Raw genomic sequence first — 23,476 nt, 5'->3', positions numbered from 1 at the left:
TTGACACCAGCTTGGCTGCAGGAGTTACTGGAAGGAGGCATACAAAGCACCATCCAACAGTCTTAAGGACTCCACTCCAGATTTGTGTTGGATTTACTCCTTAGTCTATTCTTCTCCCAAAGAAGTCCCACAAGGCAGCAGAGGTTTAAGATCCATCGAACAAAAAAAGACTTCTTTACTCGTTGGCTTGTCCTCTGTTTTGTCACCTACAGTTGAAAGTTAAAGCAATTTTGTTGGTTAGCATCTATGTTGTATGGCATAAGTATTGATATACAGTATGATATGGCAAGACATGGGTGGCGCTGTGGGTTAAACCACAGAGCCTAGGACTTGCCGATCAAAAGGTTGGCGGTTCAATTCCCCACGACGGGGTGAGCTCCCGTTGCTCGGTCCCTGCTCCTGCCAATCTAGCAGTTCGAAAGCACGCCAAAGTGCAAGTAGATAAATAGGTACCGCTCCGGTGGGAAGGTAAACGGCGTTTCCGTGCGCTGCTCTGGTTCGCCAGAAGCGGCTTAGTCATGCTGGCCACATGACCCGGAAGCTGTACGCCGGCTCCCTTGGCCAATAAAGCAAGATGAGCGCTGCAACCCCAGAGTTGGCCACGACCTGGACCCTTTACCTTCACCTTTATGATATGGCAGGGGGGGGGGCAAAGGGTTTATGTTGATTTTCTAAAACCTCAAACCAGTGGCGTAGCAACCCCTGCCGACGCCTGGGGCAGAGCTTTTTCTTAGGGGATCACCCAAAATTGTTGAGCTGCTCAGCAGCCCTCTGATACCCAGCAGCCACCGTGCTGCCCTACAGCCCCCCATGTCACCCTGCAACCCCCCCCCCCGGGGTATGGCCTGCTCCCTTGCCCCTGCCTTGCTACACTACTGCCCCAATCCTTAATGTTCTAATATATTGCTTTGATTCCTTTTAGAAAGGCTTTAACTGCACAGCTTCTGATCGAAGATGATAAGAAACTTGTTCATGCTGTTTCCTACCCTTCTCCTTACAGTATATGGATATGTTCAAGGTTTCAGAACTCAGAGAAACTGAAATGTAAGAAGCCTGTGCACAACTATAGAGCTGATCTGCACAGTCCGCAAAACCTACCACTGCAACTGCAGGTAGGGATGGTATTTTTTTTAAAAAAAGAAGTTTCTCTGAATTAAAAAAAATTATGTACAAGCAAAATACTAGAATAAATTGAATATTGTATGCATGGGCCTTTTCTGATTTGCTTTTCTATTTACAGGTTTTTTTCTTATTATATTAGTTAGCTTGTTGGGGGGGGCACCAAAATATGAAGTCAGCAGCTAGACTGTATGCACCCCAGACATTTAAAACACTATTTCCCCCCAAAGAATTTTGGTGGCTGTAGTCTGTTAAAGGTGCTGGGAATTGCAGCTCTGTGGGATCTAAGCTACAGTTCCCAGGATTCTTGAGGGGTGGGGGAAGCTGTGTGCTTTAAATGCATGGTGTGTATGCAAAAAACAAACAACCTTCTACTTCCAGGAAGGCTTGTGGAGGATGCAAAGCTCTTTATCCCATGCTTCCTGGAATCCTGCTATCGCTGCCAGGTGTATTTCCCCCCCCCCCAAGAATAGTGGTGGGAGAAGAAAGGGATAAAACTCCCCTGTTCTTGTGCTGTAGTCGTGTTCCAGATCACCCTCACTGCTACTTGATTTAAACAAAAAAACCTGTTATCACTCACATCAAGCAATGTATTTAAAGTAATGTGTAGGTAGGCCCTGATGATTCAGAGTTGCTAAGTGTTAATACAGAGAGGCGGTTTGAAATTTGCTAGGAAAAAACCAAACCAGATCTGTGGTTAGATCTTCCAAAAGTTCCTTCCTCTTTCAGATTGGAATTCTGGCACTGGGGAATGGATTTTTAACCTCTCCTCCCCACTCCCATTTTGACTTAAATTTCCCTCCTCCTCGGCTTGCTATATTTCAAAAAGTAAAAGTCCAGACTCTTAAGTTGTTGAGCTTTTCTTGCAAAATCTCAAAGACGTTTTTGAGCTATTTTTAAAGGAAATTTGTCAAAATCTACACTTCCAACATGGGCTGCCATACATCTGGATATATCTGGACATTTCAGTGATTTCTGCCCAGACACTGTTTCCGACTGCCAAATCCCAGCTATGTTCAGGAAATTATGGACGTATGGCAGACCTACCTCTTCCTGAAGCTCCTATTAGCTGTGGAAGGAGAAAGAAAGACAAGTTTCCTTATTGTATGCCATTTGATTGATTGATTGATTGATTGATTGATTGATAAAGCCCTTCTTCTACTCAAAGATCAGATGTTTGCTGATCTACAACTCCAATCATCTCTGGGCATTTGACATACTTGTTGGGGCTGCTGGGAGTTGAAAGTTCAGCAACAGCTGGAGGGCCAGTTACTTGCCAGTAATTGCTTTTTTTTTAAAAAAATACATTTTAAGGTTGGATCCAGAGCCTGGCATAGTGCAAGTTCATGTGTGAGCTGGTCGTCCCTTTTGATGTATTAATAACTTCTCCACTGGGACAGAGATGATCAGAGATGAAACATGCAAAAGGGATTCTTGTCAAATCAAAATAGAAAAACCAGTATTTTTGAAAGCAGTTGCTGTCAGCAGTACCGTGTAGCTTCTATCTATGTGGCAATCAACCTGACCGTGACCACAGTAATGAGAAATTGCTCATATTGAAGATGGATGCCAGTGAGATTGAACAGGGAGTTTTGTGGACCATTGATCGGTCCCTGCTCCTGCCAACCTAGCAGTTCGAAAGCACGTCAAAGTGCAAGTAGATAAATAGGTACCCCTGCGGTAGGAAGGTAAACGGTGTTTCCGTGCACTGCTCTGGTTACGCCAGAAGCAGCTTAGTCATGCTGGCCACATGACCCGGAACCCGTACGCCGGCTCCCTCGGCCAGTAAAGCGAGATGAGCACCGCAACCCTAGAGTCGTTCGCGACTGGCCCTAACGGTCAGGGGTCCCTTTAACTTTTACCTTTTAAGCTAAGAACTGAGACAATGGAACTATGATAACAATAGGCAAGCATATAATACTTACAAATACATACCTATTTGAGATTTGGCGGTCTCAAGTAATTATCAAGGTTACTTTAGCTCCCCCCCCCCCTTTGTGATCTGGCTTTTGGGCAGGTATCGCTTGAGCAATTGTGTGGTTGCACATGAGCCCATGGGTTTCCTTACTAACTGGAGGGTAATGAAGTGGAAACCATATGCAAAACCAAAACCACTTGCATAACACATCTCAGAAAAAGAAAATGATATAAAACTGGTCTAAATACCATTAGAAACAACCCACTTAAAATTACAAAGGGATATGACTTATTAACTGAGAGTTACTAAGAATATATTCCAAAAAGCAAATAAAATTCTAATGAATTGCATGTAGGAACCCAACGTTTTGGACAGGACACTCACAGCTCATGCTGCTAATGCCAGGGACTGAACCTGGGCCTTCTTTCTGCACAGGGCTTTCATTAGTAATCAGAAACATTCATATAGCAGACATTCATTCAGGATTCACAATCCTAATAGTGTGTTTCCAGTCATGGAGATTGATTGTATAATCAGTGTTTCTCATGAAATACAAGTTTTTCACACTATCCACAAGACATAGTCCTCAACAAAAAGGCCAGCCTCTTTTTAAAGCATTTAATCCAATTTCCTCTCACAGCAGAAAATATGTTAAGTAAAAAAATGTCTGTTATACATCCAGCCATGGATGGTATGGAAGCTCTTTTGCCCTGCTCTAAAAACAGAAAAAACACTGCCATGTGTGTACTGATGTTTCAGTGAGCAATCTCGATCTCCCCACATGAATGCAACCTAGCCACTTTATTTTCAGTGGACCAAGGGATACATGTATACCTGATTGTAAATTCAGAGTAACAGAGTAAATTCATCTGCATTTTCTGCCGAAGATTTTCAGTCTGTTGTCCATTATCTCCATTTTCAGTTTCATCACAGGAAATATGACTAAGGGCTTCAACAACTGTAAGCATAACTTTTGCTAGAAGCTGCAGTAGTTTTGGCAAGAGCCTCCCATCTTGTGCCTGATAAATGCTTAGGAACTTTTGACTCAAGAAGTAAGGGGTTTTTTTTAGCACCGCTCATCTTTTTGTAGCAGCTGAGAAAAAAAAAACACAATACGGCTTTTATTGTGGCAAAAGTATTCTCTGCATCCAGACATGCGCTGCATGATAAACTAACCTGTTTGTTTGGTGTCGCTCAGTATCTTTAACTGTATTAGCCATCAACTGGATAACTTATTCGCATATGGTTTTGGATAAGTACAATGGCTGACCTTTACCTTCATACTAATTTATGTGAGCACACAGGAAAGGATCAAATTTGGCAATTAATTCAAGCAATACAAGAAAGCTACCATTGTTTGGTGAACCAAATGTTTAATCATCTCCCCTAAATGCCAATCAACTTTCTGGCAGAAGGGAAATCACTGCAAAAGCTCTCTAATAATCCTGCTCTGCTTTAATTTGCTCTTCGTGTTTGGATGCGAGTGTTTGACCATGCTTTCTTGTTAAATATGTTAGCGTAGAGCTGCTATAGTTTTTACGAGTTTCTGTGCATTTGAACAAGGTAAGCACGATGCCAAACGCTGAACCAAGTAGCAGCTGAAGTTGTAATTGAGGTCGTTTGGCTAGATAAAAGTTTGCACACCAAACAGTAGACTTTTCCTTTTGTGGGAGAATACACTGGCCATCGCTGAGGGTAGGTTTTTCCCCATTTACTTCGATAGAATAGAATAAATTATTTGAGCAGAACTAGGCACTGGTTAAAGGTCTATCCCGGGGGTGACACTGCAACGGACCTTTCTCAATCCTCTTCCAAAAATAAATTACATTTATTTAAACAAATTAAAAAGCCAAAGTGATATTATTTAAATCAATCAGCCAGAGGGATTCGCTTTTATCGTTGCCTTCTACCAGGCCGCTTTGGCGAGAACCGCCCTTTGCCACCCTGCACAGATACACAAAACCTCCCCTCCCCTCCGCGCGCGCTGGCGACCGTTGGCCTTGGTAACGGCGAGGTCGCGCGCGCGCGCGTCTTTCCTCTTCCGTCGAATAATAAACAACAAACGGCTCCAGCGGCAGGCTCTGGTAGGGGAAGCGGGGACGAGAGAGCAATAGAAGGCGGGGAGGAGCGGAGGGTTTATCTAGCGGTGACGTGCGTCCCATTTGCCCAGCCGCGTGTCCCTGAACTTTGAGAAGCTTCTCCGTTAGCCAATCACGGAGCTTTCCACACAAAGGTCGCTCCAATCGCAGGACAAGGGCCTGCGCTGTACTTCCCGATCCTTCGCGGCTGTCTTCTGTGAGGTGAACTGGTCCAGAGCATCCTCGTCGGTCTCTTCGCCTGACTCCCGAGTGTCCAGTATCCTCCTCACCCGCACTTCGCTGGTCATGTCTGCGACGTCTTTTGGGCAGGAGGAGGAGGAGGACGGCGCCTACGAGAGCCAGACCAAGCGGCTGAAGCCCAGCGCCGCCGCCGCGGAGGGCGAGAGCCGCGAGGAGGCCGCCCCTCGCACCGGGGACTGCTCTGGAGGGGTAAGGAGGGTCTGCCTCTTATAATCCTCGCCCTTCGCAGTGTTCGCCGGGAGTGAACGGCGGGTAGAGAAGACGCGCAGCAGCACCCCGTTGCCAGGTGCGCCAACTGCCAGGTCGGCGTGTGTAGTAGCAACGGGGCCTTAACGCTTCCGTTTCTCCCCATCCTTCTCAATACACAAGTTGAATCCTAGTATTTCCACAAAGTTTTGTTCGTTAGGGATGTCACGCATCTACCTGTTTTTATATTGTAAACCGCCCTGTGATTCTCGGGTGACAGGCGGTGTAGAAAATTAATGAATACTCACAATAATACAGTAATAACAATAATAATAAGCGTGCATGTGGGAAGAGGGCTGAGCATGTTTCAGAAAGATTAGTCTGTAACAGGAAACAGCATCTTAAGGTGTGACAGGTTTTTTATTTACATGTATGTAAAGATAATCAGTGAGAGATTTTACTTTCTTGGGCTCCATGATCACTGCAGATGGTGACAGCAGTCACGAAATTGAAAGACACCTGCTTCTTGGAAGAAAAGCAATGACAAACTTAGACAGCATCTTAAAAAGCAGAGACATCACCTTGCCAACAAAGGTCCGTATAGTTAAAGCTATGGTTTTCCCAGTAATGATGTATGGAAGTGAGAGCTGGACCATAAAGATGTTACGGAAAAGGAGCAATGCGGCAGCGAGCTGCAGCTAGCTGGAAAGCAAAACATGATGGGAATGTTGGGACTGTACCGTGGGAACAGAGGGACAGTCTATTCACAGAGCTGAGCTGTAATTTGACCTGTACAGGAAGTACAGGAGGTGGAGTTTTTTCCCCTGCTGTTGGAGTTTGAAGAGAGCAGACGCGTTTCTCTGTAACGCTGCAAGGACAGAAATAAAGACATGTAAATACATTTCTGTCTATCTTTTTCCCCTCCCTGGGTGGAGCAGGGAGCAGGGAAGAGTGGTGTGTCCTTCTCACGCTGAGGAGGATCGCCGATCGCGACCTAGCCTGTATCCTGCCGGGAAACGCAGACAGGGAGGTCAACAAGGAGATCAAGCCAGGTGCCTGGAGAGTGGCCAGTTTCTCCTGATAAGGCTTGAATTTCCTGACAAAAGAAGGCTGATCGCCGAAGAATTGATGCTTTTGAATTATGGTGCTGGAGGAGACTCTTGAGAGTCCCATGGACTACAAGAAGATAAAACCTATCCATTCTTAAGGAAATCGGCCCTGAGTGCTCACTGGAAGGACAGATTGTGAAGCTGAGGCTCCAATACTTTGGCCACCTCATGAGAACAGAAGACTCCCTGGAATAGACCCTGATGTTGGGAAAGATTGAGGGCACAAGGAGAAGGGGACAACAGAGGACGAGATGGTTGGACAGTGTTCTCGAGGCTGCCAACATGAGTTTGACCAAACTGCGGGAGGCAGTGGAAGACAGGAGTGCCTGGCGTGCTCTGGTCCATGGGGTCACAAAGAGTCGGACACAACTAAACGACTAAACAACAACAAAGAAAATCATGGAATTGTAGAGTTGGAAGGGACCATGAGGATCATCTAGCCCAAGTCCCCTGCACTTGTGGATGAAGATTTAAGTGAGCCGGTGAGACCACTTTGTCAGACGCACCTGGCTTTGCCACCAGCCGACTGAGGATACGTAGGTCCACTTTTACACATCAAAGGATTTATTGTGCAGGAGGCAAAATTTCTCTTGGTTTCCGCTAATAAAACAATGGGAAGAGGGAGGTGTTTTCCTCCATTCTTCACTTTTCTGAAGGCAGTTTGTTCTAACATCTCTGAATTGTGTTGTATATATAACTTCATATTTCATTCCCCTTTCAAAAGGGGCCTTCAAATTACTTTGTCAGTTAATCATCTATAATATTGTTTTTGATAGATTTAGATCGGAAAAATAAAGTCTATCACTTTCATTTCCTAGAATGCTGGTGGAAGTTTTCACAAAGTCCCTGTTTCTCCTGTGGTCCATGTCCGAGGGCTCTGTGAATCAGTTGTGGAGGCGGATGTTGTGGAGGCACTTGAAAAATTTGGAACCATATGGTATGTTTACTATATATTAGATCTTGGGTGACTCACAAAAAGCTTTGTAATGTATTTTTAAAATACCTCTTCAAGGCTTGTACTGGTACTCCTAAACTGAAGCCAGTGGTGGACCTACATTTTGGGAGTCCTGAAGCTTGACGGTTATGGGGGCCCCTTCGCAATCAGCAATGGAATCTGGGCAACAACTGTTATTTTATTCAAATGTGTTGTTCTGCGACAGAACATCACAGCACTACATCATCTGTGCTACCGACTCTCGAACTTTGGGATTGTTGAAATAATATTCAACAAAAATTAATCAATTTAAGTTGTGCAACTCAAATTAGGTCTACTAGACCCATTTTTTAAAAATTATGTGGACTAAGGTCACTTTTGAGGCTCCTTCGAGAACAGGGACACTGAAACTTAAGCCTCATTAGTTTCATAGTATATCTGCCCCTGATTGAAGCATTGGAAGTATCAAATCCTTCAAAAGTTAATTTTGAGGCAGATCATTCTGCTTGTCTACATATGGAAGCTGGGTAAGAGAGCACCTTGGTTCTGTTTTTCTACATTAGATATTCATAATTTTATCCTCAGAACTTTGCATTTTGCTTTACAGTTGAAAGATGAGGTATGACTGATGTCACTCTTTGCTCCAAACTAAGCTCTTGGTTACATAGACACATTTGCTGTAGATTTCAACAAATGTTCCATTGACTTTAAGAAAGGTAGTAGATTTTTTTTGAGTTTACAATAACAATTTTTAGAGTAAAGTCTTTTAAGATCAAATTTCACATATGATTTACAATTGAATGGCCTTAAATAATTAGAGCTCATTAATGGTTTTATTGTTTTTCCTGCAGTTATGTGATGATGATATCATTTAAACGCCAGGCTTTGGTAGAATTTGAGGATATTGAAAGTGCCAAAAAATGTGTGACATTTGCATTAAGTGAACCGTTATATATAGCTGGGCAACAAGCATTTTTCAATTACTCTACAAGCAAAAGAATTACTCGTCCGGAAAACACAAACAGTGTCTCTGGTGGGAACAAAGTTCTTCTCTTATCAATTCAGAACCCTCTGTATCCAATTACAGTGGTACGTCTTACTCTTAAGCATAACTTTACCTAACCTTAGTGCATCCTATTAGCTACATAAGGTAAAATCCTTGTGTTTTAAGACCTTGGGTTTTAGCAAGTACATTTGAGTGAGTCATCTTCTTTCATTTTTCTTGCATACTTTGAGGTTTTTGAAATTATTGTTTTGATTCTGTGTATTCCCAATTTATAAATGGTAGAAGACAAGTTAAAATTTGTTTAAGAGCACTAAAATTTTGGCAGTCTTATTAGATATCTGACTGCATAGAGATAAAACTGAATTTAGGCTTACTGCTTTGAATTGCCTTGTTTCATGGATAAACTTTAGAATGTTTGTCCCCTTTTCTCTCATCATTACATAACTACATACAGTGGTACCTCGCAAGACGAATGCCTCGCAAGACGAAAAACGCGCAAGACGAAAGAGTTTTCCGTTTTTTGAGTCGGTCCGCAAGACGAATTTCCCTATGGGCTTGCTTCGCAAGACAAAACGTCTTGCGAGTTCTTGCGAATTTGTTTCCTTTTTCTTAAAGCCCCTAAGCCGCTAAGCCGCTAATAGCCGTGCTTTGCAAGACGAAAAAACCGCAAGACGAAGAGACTCGCGGAACGGATTAATTTCGTCTTGTGAGGCACCACTGTAGTACACATGAGACTTTCTCTCAGAAAATAAATCCAAACTTTAAATGGGGGTTATTTTGTTTGTGTGTGCTAATAAAATTTTGAATAGTATTTGTCAGGTAAATCTTCAAATCTCTGACTATTTCCCTCATTCTTCTGTAGGATGTTTTGTATACAGTGTGCAACCCTGTGGGGAAAGTAAAACGTATTGTCATATTCAAGAAGAACGCAATACAAGCCCTGGTTGAATATCCTTTTTGTATCACTTTGTGTCTGTGTGTGTAGATTATGTTCTAGGGCAGGGCAGTCTAACCTCTCAGACCAAGTGGGCCACAAGAGTACTTTGACACAGATCCTGGGGACCATACAGTGATTTAAATTTCCATATCATATATTAGAGTTTGCAATAAATATTATTTAATATGCACAATTAATATATTTAATTAAACACAGGCAGCCCCCCATTTGCGTGAGGGTTATGTTCAGGGTCATTGCTCTCGTAAGCTTGCCTTACCCTCACCCTGCCGCCATTTTTTCCTCTTCTGGTGTCAAACATTGCATTTGCAGTCAGTCACACATGCCTTGAACGTGCACAAATTGAAAGTTGCCTGTATATATAATTAAATACACAATTAGTAGATTTAATATATTTTAAACAGATCAGAACCATTCTTTTTTTTTTTAAGCAACCAAACAGATCCAAAAACAAGGATGCCGCAAGGTGTGAAGAGTTGCTGGTTGCAGGCAGGATTCCTGGCAGGAAAGAGAAGGGAGAGGGATAAAGCAAGGGAGTTCTTATTAGCTCTTGATGAGGCAGTAGGGCACGCGGGGAGAGAGAGGAGAAGAAGCAACTCTGTGCTAGGGAATCACTGAACTCATCTCTGCACAACATCCAGCCTCTGGCCTACTTCCTGTTTCACAGCCGCTTTTTATATAGCAACATGGTAGCTCCTGCAGGGCAGAGGGAGCATCCGAGTTACACCTGTTGTCAGCTGTTCTTTCCAGCTGTGGAAAGCATTTTGAATGGCTATCCTGTGTTTCTTGCCATTTATCACTAGGAGCCATCCCATTCCTTTCTACCTCATGAGTAGAATTCTTTCCCATGCTGAGAACAGTACCTAAATTGGTGATGGGGAGCTTGTGGTTCTCTAGATAGTGTTTGAGTATTGCTCCAGTCATGCCTCATCACTGGCCATTCTGACTATGGTATTAGTCATTCATTCATACATAAAATTGGTGTTTTTACATTTGTAACCGCGTGTTAAATAAAGAGCCCTTGAGTAATTTCTAGGATATCTACTGTGTTGTGGTCTAAATTAGCATGACTTGTGGCTATTTTTTCGGGGGAGGGGGTGGAGGCATTGTTTTAAACAATAATCCTTAACATTAATCAAGTTCAAATCGGTTCTCTGTGCTCAGAAGGCAAAAGCAGCACTCAACGGAGCAGATATATATGCAGGATGTTGTACTCTAAAAATAGAATATGCAAAGGTAATGATCATACTTTCTTCAGCGGCTAAACTGTTTTGGGAGGAAAGCAATGATTAAGACTTGCTGTTTGTTTATATTTTAACAGTCAACTCAACTTAATGTCATTCGAAATGACAATTGTAGTTGGGACTATACAAAACCATATTTGGGCAGAGGTAAGTATTTTGGTAATTATACTAAATGTGCATTATATATAAATATATGCAGTTAGCTTGTCTAATGTGTTAGTCACTTCAAGCCAAGTGTTTCTGATGAAGCTCTTGTAATAGGCATCCTGACCTGTAATCCTGGAAAAGAATAAATCAACATTATTGCCCCTTGCTGGTTTATATTGAGCTATTTAACAAGGAGCCCACACATGCAAGCATGTTTGCAGTACAAGGACTTGCATTTCTCCAAGCAGCTCTCACTCTTTGGAGGAGAGGACACTGATGCAGACTTTCCTTACAAACTACAAACTTGCACACTGCTTCTCCACGGGAAGGATTTTCCTCATTTGTTGGACAAGGCATTAAGAAGGATAGAGGACTCCAGCAGGCTGACTCTACACTTCATCATGCACCACATCGGCATCATCAACAGGCCCTCTGAAAAACCTCAGACTTGCAACTCACCTTGACTGCATACTGCATGCACCATCACCACAAGCATATCAAGGAGGACCACTTACAGCACTTCTGGTTTGCATGGCACGAAAATACCATGGTAGACTGTACCCATTCTAAACCAGTTTGCATGTGTTTCCAGTCTTATGTCCCTTTAAATTTACCATTGTAGAATGAAACACCATAAAATGGAAGATCCAAACTCTTGTTTCTCTCCTGGTTTTTTACCAGTGTAAATGCTTTCTAAAGGACTGCACTTACTTTAAAGATTAATTGAAATTCACCTGTACCCTGTCAAACGAGTCCCTGCAAGCACCAATATTTGATTCAAGGTCTAAAATCTCTGAGCATTTTTAATTGCAGAAGCTAGTTGGAATAGTGTTTTCATCAGTAAAAAAACCTGCATGGAAATGTAAAAGGAATTGCTATGTAGTTTGATTTCTGTAAATGTTCTTTGTAACTGAATGATTTGTGTATAATCTGCTGTAATGTACCTTTTGAAAATCTAGGCATTTATAACATGGAGGTGGGAACTTAACCTTACCAAGGTAGAGTATCTTCTAAATTTTAACCAAAGTGAAGGTTTCAACTTTCCTTTTAGTTATTGCCGAAAGGTTTTTTTCACTGGTAGTGCTTTGGCTTGTAAAAATGTATTATTTAAAGGTTAGGGCTTGGACATGCAGAATTAAGTGTTTGTAAAAGGTTAATAAGGGGGCTGCAGTATTGGTTAGCAGATTCTCCACCTGCAGTACATTATATTAAAGCTCATGTTCCCCCTCCTTCAAACTACCATATTGGGAAGTCACTGAGTTACCTTGGGCCATTCAGTGGATAATTTTCCAAAATATATAGATGCATATTCAAGCAACTGGCAAACATGTAGTTCAGACTGTAATTTTAAACTGTGCCTTGCCTCAGTACATGAAAGATTGGGAAATGAGAAATATTTTCTTGAAGGAAAACAAACAAAACAGGTGCTCTCAAGTGTGTGGCAATGTCCGGTGGAATTTTTTATTTCCATTTTATCAGCAAATTCAATGTCATATCACAAACTACTTTTGAAAGAAGCAGAAGTCTTGTTTTCTTCGTTCTTTCCCCTTTTATCCTTTCACTCATTCCTTTTCTCTTTCTCTCCCTTCCAGTCTTTCCGATTCTATTTGTTCTAGATATTCCTCTCTTGAATTGTGAAAACTTTAATAAGAATTGGTTTGGAAAGTGCTCTGTTTCAAACAGGGTTGCCATGTACTAGAGTGGCTCCTATTTTATGGCCTGTGTATGTGTAATGGAAAGCTCCCTTGGACCGGTGGAACAAGATATAAGCATACTGTTCTATCTTGTACTGAAGTAGAGTTGCTCCCTTGTTCCTTCCCATGTGTTTCATGCAAGAAGAGAGCTGAATTTACCATTTACAGTTCATTTTGTAGCAATGTTCTTCCTTGAGCAGAGATAGGAAATCTGTAGCCCTGCAGATTGTGTTGCCATTAGCCAGGGATGATGGGAATTTTAGTCCAACATTTGGAGCGCCACATATATCTCATCCTTGCTCTAGACAAGAAGCGATGAAAGAAAACACAGTTACATGTTTCTCCAAAATATGTAACCTGCAACAGTCTTAATAAATCAGCACAGAAAATGCTTGAGTATTTTTAATGTTGTGTACAGCATACTGATTGACAAGGAGTGGGCAGCTTCATCAGCTAGAGATGTAATACTTAACTGATTTTCAGGTAGAATTCTCTTAATAAAACAGGTGTTTAACCGAAGTGCAGTTGATTTAAAGCAGGAGATTTTAGCTGATGGCTGTATGTATATAAAATTACATTTGGCATCCCAACCTTTTCCCTAAAAACTTTGTTAGCTTTGTAACTATTGTCAGAAGGTAAAGCTTGGTTTTCAAGGGTACCCAATGATCTTCAGAATTGGGCAGTTTTAATCCTGATTTTTCATTTCCCAAGCTCAAGACTGCCATTGCATCCTACTCAAACATGTAATTCTGGTGACTCATGTTTACTACTTCCGTTGTACAATCCTGTCCTCTGTAACTTCAGGGCTGAGTGATATGGCTAGTATGTGAGATGAATAGCACTTCCATTTTGGATAGAACATGCTGAAATCTGTGGAAATTGCTTCATAATAATGGGCTAGTGTTCTGGGTGCCACAATTTCTCTTTACTCTCCCACTATCAAAATCAAATTATTATACGACTATCTAATTCCTTGGTTGTTTTAAACATCTCAAATACTGGAAACAAAGCTTGAAATATTGTGCATTATCCAAACTGAGAAAGAACTGTATGCTACTTCAGCTGGATGTTTCTCATTTCCCATTGCTTAACAATCAGTTGCGGTATTGGAACTTCTGATTGTCTACTGAAAGCAAGAAGTGGATGTTAAAGCTAACTGCTGTTTCTTTTTGTAATACATGTTTAATTGCATATTGCAAATAATTACTTTAGGTTGGTGTACTGCTTTCATCCAGTACTGTTGACCCCTTGGTTAACTTTACATTCTAGTATAAAATGTGGCTTGTTGAAAGAAATTTTCGTTGTTAAAAGTGCTTTTAATAGTTTTAATTTTTCAGTATTGAAAGTATAACAGACTGTATTAATAGTAATGTATATTCTTCTCAGCACTTCTCGAGTTGTTGATGTAATTATGTATGTACACAAATATGGTGCTTTTCAGTTTACTGATTATGAAACCATGTAATACAATTTTTTGTTATATTATGCTGAAACTTCTTGAAAGAAACCCACTTTGAAAATGTGTTGCTGTTGAAGCTAATAGTGTGATACAGGTACTGTCCTTTGATTGTACTGCACTTACAACTTGTTTTTATGAGAGTTATAGGTAATTTACAATCTATGGCAGTGGTTTGAATGATGGTCAGGGGTGCTGTGGGCAACACTAGCCTCTGTCCCCCTTTCCTTCCCTCCTGATGCTATTTCACATTTCTGCCGCCCAAAGGCTTGCATGGCTGTTCGTTGCCGCAGCTCTAGCTACAAGCCCCCCAGGTGAATAGTGCCTCTAGGGCTGTCCAAGTGGTGCTTCCCAGGCCCCTGTGGGGCAGTGTGAGAAGGCACTTCTCTTTGGGGCAGATATCGGGTCAGCAGCTGCGACTGCCCAGAGTACTCCGAAGGAGAGGGAGGAAGAGATGAGGGAAGATTTGCTGAGGGAACCCTCCACAAGGGAGGGGTGAGGGACTACCAGCTCTGCAGGCAAGGGGTGACATAAATGGGCTTCTCAGCCCTGTAGGGTGCTGCAGAAAGAAAGTAGTTGGTCAACAGAGCCGTGGACCCAAAACAGTTGAAAACCTCTGGTCTATAGTATTAGGGTCCAGGCTTCTCAGGCTTAAAGTGTCAAATCTTCTCAAACAAATATTATCAAGCCAACATTAATATTGGCTTCTTACAACTGTGTTTTTGTGTAGGAGCAAATCAACTTATAATAGGTTGTTTAAAGCATCCAAACAAAAATATTTGAGTAACATTGAAGTATCCAGCAGTGTTGTTCTTAACCAGAAAATATTACCCCTCCCCGGCAGTTGCTTACTGATAAGCTCCAATATTTTTAAGGGGGGCTGCTATTGTTTAATGATGCTTTTCTTTCTCCTTTAGATAGAGGGGAAGGCAGTCAGAGGCAAGCTATTCTGGGAGAGCACCACTCCTCATTTAGGCATGATGGCTATGGTAGGTTATATGGCTTCCAGTTACGGGTTATATTGAAAATGGGTTATATGGTGAATATAGTTGTATATGTCTAGATTTTCCTCCTATTTTTTTATTTGTGGTGCCATCTTAATGTATTCTGCAATCTGTAGTATAAATCCTTTCCCCACCACTCTTGGGCCAACACTTTTTTAAAAGTCTTGCTACATTAGTCAGGCACCACATTTGTCTGTCTCATTGTGCCCCCTCACTTGCCCTATCGCAGGGTAGGGAACCTCAGGCCTGGTGGTCGCTTTTGTTCTCCAGGCCTTTCTGTTTGACCCCAAAACTCTTACCAGGCCACTCCCCTCATTGGCCCTGCTTTGTGCCCTAAGTGTTTATGTCTGCCTAGAATGTGTCTTTGAACTCCGATGATGCCTCTTGCTTGGCTGCAGGGTTGACAGAGGTGTGGGAGGCTGGGTAGAAACAAGCCTATTGTGCAAAGGTAAATTTTATATTTGTTGCTCCACCCACTGCTGCGTCTGACCCTGCCCACGACTGGCATGTGGCCCTAAGAAGGTTGTCCACAAGGGAATTTGGCCCTTGGGTAGGGAGGCTTTCTCATGCCCTGGTGCCAAATGGCACATCCATTTATGACCAGTTTTTCATGATCTCCTTTTTTATTTTTAAATGCCAATACATTTTGGTAATAACCAGAGACTTTACATGGCTTACTATAAATCAAGTTGTCATTCTGTGAGCAAACAATATTTTTTTCCAAGTTGCAGTTAACTTTGTCACAGTAAAGATGAAATGTTGCTTAATACTTCTCTCTTTGCACACAAAAAGCGCCTCTAAAAACAGATTGAAACTTGGAATCGCACACTTAGACCACAAGCTAACAGTTAGATGTGCTGAAGGTCATTGAAATCAATACAGTCCTTTATTCTTAAGTCTGGCTTGTGGTTTTAGGTGTTTATCCACTGTTAGTCGTACTCAGATTAGACCCATTGAAATTAATGCACATGACTATCTTAAACTCATTAATTTCATTTGGTGTGCTTTGAGTTGAACTCACTTGGCTCCAGCCCCTACATCATTTCAAGTTAGCTTGTTCCTTGGAGGCACATGGGGAAGGGGAAATTGTATGAATTATATTTTGGTTGATGTGAGTTAACATTCTTGTCTAGATAACCATGTTTTGGGAGTTGATACTAAAGCTGCATAGCTCATTCTAGCAAAACCTTAATTGCCAAGATGTATTAGTAATTATTGGAAAACTGGCAGCTTTTAAAACTTGGCAGCTTTAATCTTCATATCCGGCCAATTAAACTTTTCCAACCAAATTCACTAAAGAATACTTTCTCTTTAGGATCGCGTGGTCCTCTGTTACCACTACCAAGCCGATACCAAATGGCATCTCGGGATACTCTAGAACTTGTGGCTTACCCACTTCCCCAGGCCTCCTCATCTTACATGTATGGGGGGAACCCCTCGGGTTCTGTTGTCATGGTTACTGGACTGCACCAGCAAAAGATGAATTGCTCAAGAATCTTCAATTTGTTCTGCTTGTATGGAAATATTGAGAAGGTAAAATCAAAAAAGTTTAGGCAATGAAATTTAAATTCATGATTACTGTGAAGAGAACACAGTGTCATTCATATTCCAACCAAACCGAAAATTTCCTAACTTACCATTCTTTAAACCTGCAGGTGAAGTTTATGAGGAGCATTCCAGGCACAGCTTTAGTGGAAATGGGTGATGAATATGCTGTTGAAAGAGCAGTCACGCATCTCAACAATATCACATTATTTGGGAAGAGAATTAATGTTTGGTATGTGTGCATTCCATCTTGGTACTAATACTAAAGCACACCTATAATGTATGTGTCCAGCAGTGTAAGATATTAAAATACTGCTGAATAAAGTTTTTTAAAAGAATACTGTCTATAGAAAATCTAAGTAAAACATACACATAATTACATTGGAAACAGCACCAGCCCTTTCATTAAAAGCAGTCAATCTCCCAAAGTCTGCCAAAATACAAAAGTCCTCACATGCTGGCAGAAAGACATGGTTATTGCTCCCTCTGTGCCTGAATTATCAATCTGATTATTGTGTAAGAGGTTCAGCAGTGTAAGATACTTAAAGTGCTGCTGAATAAAGTTTTATTTAAAGAATACTGTCCATATATGCAAAGAGTAAACTTTGTTACAAAAGTAATGTAAATATTTCTATACAGTGGTGCCCCGCAAGACGAATGCCTCGCAAGACGGAAAACTCGCTAGATGAAAGAGTTTTCCGTTTTGGAGGTGCTTCGCAAAACGAATTTCCTATGGGCTTGCTTCGCAAGACGACAATGTCTTGCGAGTTCCTGCTGGTTTTTTCCCCGCCCCCCCTTTTTCTAAGCCGCTAAGCCGCTTATCAGCTGATCCGATCAGCAGATAAGCCGCTAAAAGCGCTAATCCGCTAATCCGTCAATGGGCTTGCTTCGCAAGACGGAAAAACCGCTAGACGAAGAGAATCACAGAACGGATTCTTTTTGTCTTGCGAGGCACCACTGTATTTCATTGATCTCCTTCCATAACTTGATAAATGCATGACTGACTTCACTACTTGACACGTAAAATGTAGATTATCCCTCTGTGTTCATATTTTGTTACTATGCTTTGTGAATTCTGTAAAAAATAACACCTTTTTTACTGCAAAAAGTTTTATTAATTATGTACTCTTTATTTATAGTGTATCCAAACAGAATTCAATTATTCCTAGTCAGTTATTCGAGCTGAAAGATGGGACAAGCAGCTCTAAAGATTTTACAATGAGCAAGAACAATCGCTTTACTAATGCTGGCCAAGCTTCCAAGAATATCATTCAGCCACCATCTTGTGTGTTGCATTACCATAATGTTCCGCTGTGTGTAACTGAAGAGACCTTTGTAAAGGTAGGTAGCTGCCGGAATCATAGCTTTTATATGTAATTTAGCAGATTCCTTTTTTTATAAAAAAATTCCTTCCAGTAGCACCTTAAAGACCAACTAAGTTAGTTCTTGGTATGAGCTTTCGTGTGCATGCACACTTCTTCAGATATACTTATTCAGTATACTTCAGATACTGAATTTTTTTATTTTTTTATTTTTTATTTTATTTACTAAATTTTTTTATTTTTTTATTTTGACTATGGCAGACCAACACGGCTACCTATCTACTACTGGAACCATGGAAGGCATCCTTTTTTTATGTCCTAGAGTAGGGTTGGGAAATTGCATCTTGCAGATCTTACACTCAATAATACGACATAATGACATCAAATGATACCTATCAGCTTTCAAAGGAGATCAGTGTAACCACATCAGCTGATGGGACAGCTACAACAATCTTGTTTCAAGTTCCCATGCACCTTCAAAGAGACTTGCTACATCCATTTGTACATTCTGGTTTGAATTGAAGCCATCTGTTTTGAAACTGCTTGCTAAGATGAAGAAAACAATCTTGCTTTAGCAAGCTGTTTCAATGCAGTCAACTTCAAAACAGACCACTTGGTGCACCAAAGATTATTCAGTGCAGAGCTCCCTAGTGCAGGAGGTTCTCTTGGGTCAGTGCCAAACAGTTTATTGGTACTGACAGGGAATGCCACTTGCAAAGGAACAGTTGAGAGCTGACTTTAAACTCATGATTGTTCCCTTGTCTCATGTTTCATTATCTTAAGTAGAATATATTGTAATTTTCAAAATTGGACAGCAAGAAGTTTCTGTCTAGAGTTTAGCATGAGACTGTAGGATTTCTGGGCAATGGAGGGACACTTCTCTGGTGAATTTTTACCCTATAATCACTTTCTTAAAATTAATGGGGTTCCTGATATCTTGACTCATTTTGTGTCAAGTGTCCTCCTTATCACATAAATTACCAGTTTCTGTAACTCAAAATCACATCCTCTAGAATTAGATTGTTGCTGTTTAAATGAACATATTTTCACTTTATTGTTCCAGCTGTGTGATGATCATAAAGTTCTACGTTTTATCAAACACAAAGTATTTGATCCAAAGCGTAAGTAAATATTTGATTCTATTTAAGTTCTCAAAGAAACCTAACTTACTGATGGTGGTGTGAAGCAACCATTTTAAACTCTTGTTTTGACAGCTTCAGCCAAAACGCTTTCTGGTCTGCTGGCGTGGGAATGCAAGACTCATGCAATGGAAGCACTTTCCGTACTTAATCACTACCAAATAAAAGACCCTAGTAAGTCAATGTATTAAAGTATTCTTTAGCTTTATATTTTATCTCTCTATATCATTTGGATAAAGGGTTTTAGGGATGTATTTTAAACATTTTATATGCCATCTCATTAATATAATACCAAGATGCTGCACAATAAAACATTTCTGTGCACAATTAAAACCACCAAGAAACACCACAAATACAGTAGCCAGGTTGTGCTAGGATATAACACTTGCTGGGCTTGGTCAATATTTTCCTACGGTCTTTAAAATGCAAAACATTTTTGTTTTCCTCCTTTGAAGTCAAAGGACTTTTTCATATGGTTGAACGGTTTTAACAGTGTATTTTCATTTACACAACATTCTTATAAATCCTCATCATACTGACTCAGTTTGCACTTAATGCAGAGCCCAGCTGCGTTGCCACAAACAAGCAAACACGGGCTCATGGATTGTGGGCGTGCTGCTCATCTCTGGTGGCTTTACTGCTGCACTGACCTAAGCCATGGCCTGTCTTAGCTTGTTGTCTGAACCTAGATTCGTGGTTTAGCTCTCCCCAGAGAAACGGAGCTGAGAAGTTTGTCCTGTGGTTTACAGCTTGTGGTTTGCGTGGGAGAGCTAACCCAAGCGTGTGTGTTTAGATGACACGCCAAGTGTAGCAAAATGCTGATGGTGGAGAAAAAGGGCCTGAACATTTGTTGGTTGTGCTAAGTCATGGTTTGGCTTGGTGTTACATGTGAATAAGGGCACTGAAAACAAGCTGAGCTGTAAAATGGTAACTGCTTACTTTCTCTGTACTAAAGTGATAGTATGGAGTGGAAAACCTGGTTTAGTACAGGCATGATGTGATAATTCTTCGCAAGTGCAACTGTGATGGAAGGCATGGGAACCACATCTTATAAAGCAAGAGAAACTGCCATACAGTGGTACCTCTGGTTACATACTGAATTCCTTCCGGAGGTCTGTACTTAACCTGAAACTGTTCTTAACCTGAAGCACCACTTTAGCTAATGGGGCCTCCCACTGCTGCTGCCGTACGATTTCTGTTCTCATCCTGAAGCAAAGTTCTTAACCCAAGGTACTATTTCTGGGTTAGCGGAGTCTGTAACCTGAAGCGTATGTAACCTGAAGCATATGTAACCCGAGGTACCACTGTATTTTCATTGAACTGGTTCCGTAGAAAGATTGTGTTTCCTGTATAGGGGAAGAAGGTTGGATTGAGTTCTGATGCATTATACAAAGCAGTAGTGTGCTAGAAATAAGAGTAGTATTTTAGAAGCAATTTTTCACAGTAGTCAAACACTTGTTAAAAGAAATCTCTTTTCTCAGACTAACAGGCTGTCGTAAGGCACACCATCCAAAATGGCATTTATTCTTAACAGTTTCCCTTTTATCTTACAGATGGCTCTGATCCTTATACATTGAAGCTTTGCTTCTCTACTTCCTCTCATTTGTAGAGCAGAGGACACTATGTTAAGGAGCTCCTTCCATCTTTATTTACAAACTTGATGAAATCATGTTGCCTGCAGGCTCTAGGTTTTCTTGTCCCGATCTAACTTAAGTTCACTTTGTTTTATCTAAAGGGGTTTGAACTGCCTTGTAGGTAACATGTTCAAAACCTGTATACAGACCTTAAACACAGTTTCCATACAGCAGTAAAATATACATTTACAATCACTATTTTCCACTTTGGTTTAAATGACAAGTTGGATTATTATATTGGAATATTAGATATAAAATTCTTGGTTCCTCCTCCTGGTTAAAAACTGTATGTGTTGGAGCAATTTTAAAAGCAATACTAAATTTGTAAGCCCATTTCACATTGGTATTTTGTAATGAAACAGTCACTGATTGTTAAGAGAAACTTCACAGGAGAAAAGAATATGGTGTTTGTTTTTTGCAGAAGAGTTGCAACTTACTTTAAATAGTGTCTTCTCAGAATAATTTTTTACTCTCGTTAGCATGATGTCCTTATTACTAATCCTAACCTGCAACATCCTTACAAAAAATAAATGCTGAAACCTGAATGAACCGTTTCGCATTTGTTTTGTGATTCTACTCTTTGGTACTAAATTAAATTGCTTATTGTCATAGGGTGGTTTTAAGCCCTTGTGTTAACCAGGCTAGGGAGGAAAGAGACCCAGAACAGCAAGGCAGACTATGGCCTACTGGGTGTCATGAACTGGCTGAATGTAGAGGAGTGGTGGGAGGCACCAGCTGGGGAACACCCAAAGGAAGATGGCTCAGAGCCAGGGGGTGGTGGGACAATTCTGAGTGGGCAGAGGGAGAGAAGGGAGCAGACTGAGAGGAGGAGGTGTCAGAAGCTGAAGTGGTAACAGGGTTCAGTGAGCAGGAGGAGGCTGTGGCAGAGAGCAGTCCAGAATCAGAATCAGAAACGGAGAGGGGGCCAAGAGGCAGTGATGAATCCTGGTAGGTCTTACCTTAATGAGGCAGTTTCAAGGACCCAACAGAAGTACAGAGAGAAGCTCACACCTACTCAAAACTCCTGTGGCGCTTACTTCCAAGTTGGCGTGTGCAGCATCAGGACCATAATGTCAGTCCCTTCCCACCCTTTGCAAAACACACAAATTGTAGTGGGAAAAGGGATTTTTTAAAAAACAAAATAATTACAGTTGTTCTAAGTTTTGTTCATTATTATGTGTTTTTATAATGTAAACTGCTCTGTGCTATTCAGACAAAATTCAGTGAATACTGCTAATGATAATGATAATACTCTGCTCCTCCACAGTCCTTCTAACCCAGTGTGGTGGGACAGTGAAGTCAGGATTTGACTTAGAATGCTTTCCAAACCTAGGCATGCATATTTGCATAGTCCCAGTAAGCCTGGTTTAGTTTATCATTGTGTGCAAACATGGCTTGTCTTTCTCACTCAAACATACACTCAAAATCAGGCTTCCTCAACCTTGGCCCTCCAGATGTTTTTGGCCTACAACTCCCATGATCCCTAGCTAGCAGGACCAGTGGTCAGGGATGATGGGAATTGTGGTCTCAAAACATTGGAGGGCTGAGGTTGAGGAAGCCTGCTCTAAATGGAAGGTATGACCGCAGGAGAAAGTGCAGAGCACCTGCAGAACAACATAATTTTAAAACTTAAAGGAATTTTAAAGCAGTTTAAACCTGTAGTGATAGGATATAGCTATGGTAAGGTAAAGGTAACTTTGTGATAACAATTTTAATGCATATGCTCATGCTTTAAAATTGCAATAGGCGGCATTTGCTTCCATTTTTTAAAAAAATACTTTCAATGCTATTTTTTTTTGAGGTGCATGTGACTTCATTGTGAGCGCTTTTTCTTTTATCTTTTCCTTTTTGGCTCAGTCTGTCTACCCGGAAGAAATTTCCTTGTGTGAGTCCTTAGCTTGCATCTCACTACTAAAAAAACTGTTCTGTTGATCAGCTGTTGGTTAGGCTGGATGCAGGGGACTGCGTCTCTCTTGACAGAAGAACTGAAGAAGTGTGCATGCACACGAAAGCTCATACCAAGAACTAACTTAGTTGGTCTTTAAGGTGCTACTGGAAGGAATTTTTTTATGATTGCTACAAGTACTACTTTTCTACCAGATTGCATACAGTCTTGACAGCTGAATGCCTTGCATGTGGATGTGCATCCCCACTCTCTAGGTAGGTAAAGGGACCCCTGACCATTAGGTCCAGTTGTGGCCGACTCTGGGGTTGAGGCGCTCATCTCGCTTTATTGGCCGAGGGAGCCGGCGTACAGCTTCCGGGTCATGTGGCCAGCAGGACTAAGCCGCTTCTGGCGAACCAGAGCAGCGCATGGAAACACCGTTTACCTTTCCGCCAGAGTGGTACCTATTTACCTCCACTTTGATGTGCTTTTGAACGGCTAGGTTGGCAGGAACAGGGACAGAGCAATGGGAGCTCACCCCGTCACGGGGATTCAAACCGCCGACCTTCTGATCGGCAAGTCCTAGGCTCTGTGGTTTAACCCACAGAGGCAGTGACAAATCTTTATCTGAACTTGTATATGAGAATTAATTTTCATTAACGAAAATAAAGCATAGGCTGCAATCCAACCAACCATGTCATTAGTTCTGCATTTTAAAAGGAGTCCAGGGCAATTATGTGGTTACACATGGGCATGTGTGTTTCCTTTCTAATTGGAGGCCAATGAGATGGAAAACATGCAAAACCAAAAGCACTTGCATAGTGCAACTCAAATAAGTGG

The 23,476-nt window shown here is 41.3% G+C and overlaps 1 protein-coding gene across 2 annotated transcripts; it reads left to right on the top strand.

Moving 5' to 3' along the window:
• Window positions 1-5,386: 5,386 nt before the first annotated feature.
• On the top strand, window positions 5,387-21,296 carry LOC309529464 (heterogeneous nuclear ribonucleoprotein L-like). 2 transcript variants are annotated; one of them, XM_082217667.1, is made up of 13 exons: window positions 5,387-5,565; window positions 7,490-7,608; window positions 8,457-8,694; window positions 9,474-9,559; window positions 10,706-10,802; window positions 10,888-10,957; window positions 15,025-15,096; window positions 16,427-16,644; window positions 16,767-16,888; window positions 17,796-17,997; window positions 19,042-19,099; window positions 19,193-19,291; window positions 20,671-21,296. In XM_082217667.1, exons 1-13 carry the CDS (start codon window positions 5,422-5,424, stop codon window positions 20,724-20,726), a joined length of 1,581 nt encoding a protein of 526 aa, XP_082073793.1. In that variant the 5' UTR covers window positions 5,387-5,421; the 3' UTR covers window positions 20,727-21,296. The 2 variants fall into 2 exon arrangements, with proteins under 2 accessions (XP_082073793.1, XP_082073794.1); XM_082217668.1 differs by lacking the exons at window positions 5,387-5,565; window positions 7,490-7,608 and adding an exon at window positions 8,213-8,321.
• Window positions 21,297-23,476: the final 2,180 nt, after the last annotated feature.

This window comes from Podarcis vaucheri (genome assembly GCF_965113315.1).
Source record: "Podarcis vaucheri genome assembly, chromosome: 3".
Classification (NCBI taxonomy): domain Eukaryota; kingdom Metazoa; phylum Chordata; class Lepidosauria; order Squamata; family Lacertidae; genus Podarcis; species Podarcis vaucheri.
This window is presented reverse-complemented; position numbering and strand designations above follow the sequence as displayed.